This window comes from Arachis hypogaea, chromosome 10, assembly GCF_003086295.3.
Source record: "Arachis hypogaea cultivar Tifrunner chromosome 10, arahy.Tifrunner.gnm2.J5K5, whole genome shotgun sequence".
In the NCBI taxonomy this organism is placed as follows: domain Eukaryota; kingdom Viridiplantae; phylum Streptophyta; class Magnoliopsida; order Fabales; family Fabaceae; genus Arachis; species Arachis hypogaea.
In genome coordinates this window covers 28,587,944-28,591,586 of record NC_092045.1, presented here as the reverse complement: position 1 = coordinate 28,591,586, position 3,643 = coordinate 28,587,944, and the positions used below count along the sequence as shown (strand labels likewise).

General features: G+C 27.8%; 1 protein-coding gene across 1 annotated transcript; it reads left to right on the top strand.

Annotated features, from left to right (window-relative positions):
• The first annotated feature begins 2,067 nt into the window (after window positions 1-2,067).
• LOC112717455 (18.1 kDa class I heat shock protein-like) lies at window positions 2,068-2,460 on the top strand. Its single transcript, XM_025769476.1, has one exon. The coding sequence runs from the start codon at window positions 2,068-2,070 to the stop codon at window positions 2,458-2,460; it is 393 nt and encodes a 130-aa protein (XP_025625261.1).
• The last annotated feature ends 1,183 nt before the right edge of the window (window positions 2,461-3,643 follow it).

Here is a 3,643-nt window from a genome sequence, read left to right as displayed (position 1 = left end):
TTTTATAAAATTCTTTACCGGCAGAAATCCGATCGTCAAGGCAACTTTCAATTGTACATATATTTGCAGATTCTCATATTGCTGATATACTAACCAAAGCCTTCTCTAGTGCTTCATTTCAAAAATTCAAAACCAAACTCAGAGTGGTCTTGCATCCCACACTAACTTTGAGGGGGGATAAAGGGAGTGTTGTGGATATGCCGCTAGGCACCAGGTTTGACATTGATGGTGCTAGGCACCAGGATAACGATGGCGTTGGGCGCCAGGACAACGAGGGCGCTAGGCGCCAGGTTTGTAGCACTCGGTGCTAGGTGCCAGAATTAGGGCGCTGGGCGTCAGGTTTAGGGCGCTAGTCTGTTATAATTGTTAAAGCAATTCCAAACAATATATATATCAGAAATCTCGGTGTAATTCACAGCAAGAGACAAACTACAATTCCTTTTTAATATATTCAGTTTCTCTATTGTTATTCATCTTTCAATATTCTCACATCTAAATAGGTTATTAGCAAATTTCTTGCACAATACAAACAAAATATTTGATTTCTTTTTGCATTCATACAATCAATCCTTATACCATTCATATTTTATAAAATGATATTCTTTATTCTTTCTTCTGCACATAAAAAAGTTGTTGAGATGAAGAAAATAGAAATTGTAAATTTGTAGATGGATTCTTATATTCTCTTTTATCAACTTGATGTCTTATTTATAAGCATTAAATTCATGTATCAACACAAATGTATAATCATGAAGAAAAAAATCCTTTTAAAAAGATACAATTTTTCAATGTATTCCAATCTTTTGAAGAGATGTAACCTTTTGAACATATATAAAATTTTATATATTTTAAAAATATATCTCATATAAACTGAGTAAAAAAAATTAAAAATACTAACTTATTTTTTTAATTATCTTCTTAATTTTTAAATAAAAGTTTAAAATTTTTATTTTGTGATATTTTTAAACACCAATATATATATTTAAAGTTTTAATTATTTAAGTATGGAGAATAAATTGAGACTCTCAATTATTACTCAATAACTAACAAGTATACGGGTGAAAAAAAAATTAAAAGAGTTTAGTTAATATGTATTTTAGGATATATGATAAGTTTATAATTAATAAAAAATTTTAATATTTTTATTTAATGAATACAAAATAAATATATTAAAACCTTACATTTTTTATATTTTAATAAAAAAATTTTAATTGATAAATTTTACCTGTATTTTTAGAGCACAAAATAAATAAATTCAATTTAAAATAATCTTATTTAAATTACCATATTTAAAATTATACATCTATTATATCAACTATTACATTTCATATTATCCAATGATTCTAATTATTATTAAAAAATATAAAATAAAATCATTTTAAACTGATTTTGATTAATTTTTTTATCGTGTGTCAAATACTTTTGAGTAACTACTAACTAATACCTTCGGGACAGTTTTTAACTCGATAGTCAATTCAAATGATATACAACTTATCTGGTACGGGATTCGATGGTCTAGAACGTTTGGACTATTAAATAGTCCCATAACAAAACATATTTTTTAAGTTTTCAATAACTGTTAAATAGTTCGTTTTTAATTTTAATTATAAATTAATACTATATATTTGATTTAATTATAAAAATTATTTTTTATTTTATAAATTATTATTTTATCATACATCTATTATGTTTATTAATAATAAAAAATAAAAATAATCGATTGAATTTCAGGTTTTCCATAACTCAATCGATTTATAAACCATTAGTCACGACACGATTCAAAATTTATAAAAACGATATGCGCGATTCAAAATTCAATCGATTGGATTATCCTATCAATCGATTGAATGCAGAAAAAAATTATTTACGTCACATTTCAATCGATTGAATGATCATACCAATAGATTGAATGTCGCTATTAAAATGATATATGAAGGTTTAATCAATTGATATGATAATACAATCGATTGCTTCGTAAAAGAAAACGAGTTATTTATTCGTGTTGATTAATCTTGAACAAATTAGTTACAAGAAAAAATCGCAGATTAAGAAATGTTGATTATCCCAATGACAAACTCCTTGGAGGAAAACTCTTCCCTTGCACTGCCACAACTGTCCCGGGAGGATCCCTTGTGCGTGAGCAAAGACGTGGATTGGAAGGAGACGGCAGAAGCGCACGTGTTCATGGCTGATATGACGGGTCTGAACAAAAAGGAGGTGAAGGTTGAAATTGAAGAAGGCGGTGTACTTCAGATAAGCGCCGAAAGGAGCATACAAAGGGAAGAAAACAACGGTGATGCCATGCACCGCGTCGAGTGCGCCACTGGAAGATTCTCCAGGAGCTTCACTCTTCCTGCTAATGCTAGAATGGATTATCTCAAAGCTTTCATCGACAATGGGGTTCTAACTATCACTGTCTCCAAAGACAACTTCAACCTATTGCATGCTGTTTTTAATTGACTACACCAAACTCAATCGATTTATAGACCATTAGTCACCTGATTCAAAATTTATAAAAACGATCTGCACGATTCAAAATTCAATCGATTGGATTATTCTACCAATCGATTGAATGCAGAAAAAAACTTATTTACGTCACATTTCAATCGATTGAATGATCATACCAATCGATTGAATTGGAATATACTATTAGTCACGTACAAAATTCAATCGATTGTATTATCATACCAATTGATTAAACCTTCATATATCATTTTAATAGCGGCCTTCAATCGATTGGCTAATATAAACAATCGATTGAATTATAAAAAACTCACATTCTAGTCATGGTTTAATCGATTGGGTAATATAACCAATCGATTATATAATATAACCAATCGATTGATTTTTGTTAGAACCATATTGACTTGAAATTTAATCGATTGTTTTGTTGATCCAATTGATTGATTTTCTAAGAAACACGATTTCAAAATCCTCGACGGATGTAATGGATCAAAGTTTATGGATCAAAGATAAACTTTTAATCGATTGAGATTGTCAAAAAGTTATTAGGATCAATAAAAAATCTAATTCATTATTGTTTTTGTTTTTTATTATTAATAAACATAATAGATTATTGATAAAATAATAATTTATAAAATAAACAATAATTTTTTATGATTAAATAAAATATATAAATTAATTTATAATTAAAATTAAAAACAAACTACTTAACAATTATTAAAAAACTTAAAAAATATATTTTGTTATGAGACCATTTAATGGTCCAAACGTCATGGACCATCCAATCCTTTGCCTAACTTACCGATTAAGAGAAACAAATGCCAAGCTATAAGCATTAAATAGTTAGTACTTAGTAGAATTCTTGATTCGTTGAACTTTGGAAATCACTTCACTTTGAAATTCGGTAGACCTCAAATTCCGTAAAGTTCGCAAAGTAGACGCTACACCACAATAACATCTTTTTACCTTTTCTTTTTCCCTTTTTTTTACATAATAGTTTTCTCAAGTTTACATTAGTCATTCTACCATAATTACTCCATAAGTTGTTGCTAATAGAAATTTTTTTTATTTTAACAAATAATAAATATTTAAAATGTTCTTAATTAGTAATTAGAACATATATCACCGATGTCATTTTTTTTAACTTTTAAGTTTTTTGCATAATTTTTTTTTTTTGCCT

Excerpts from the sequence above, each read along its gene's own strand:
- LOC112717455 (XM_025769476.1), top strand. The coding sequence starts at position 2,068 with ATGACAAACTCCTTGGAGGAAAACTCTTCCCTTGCACTGCCACAACTG.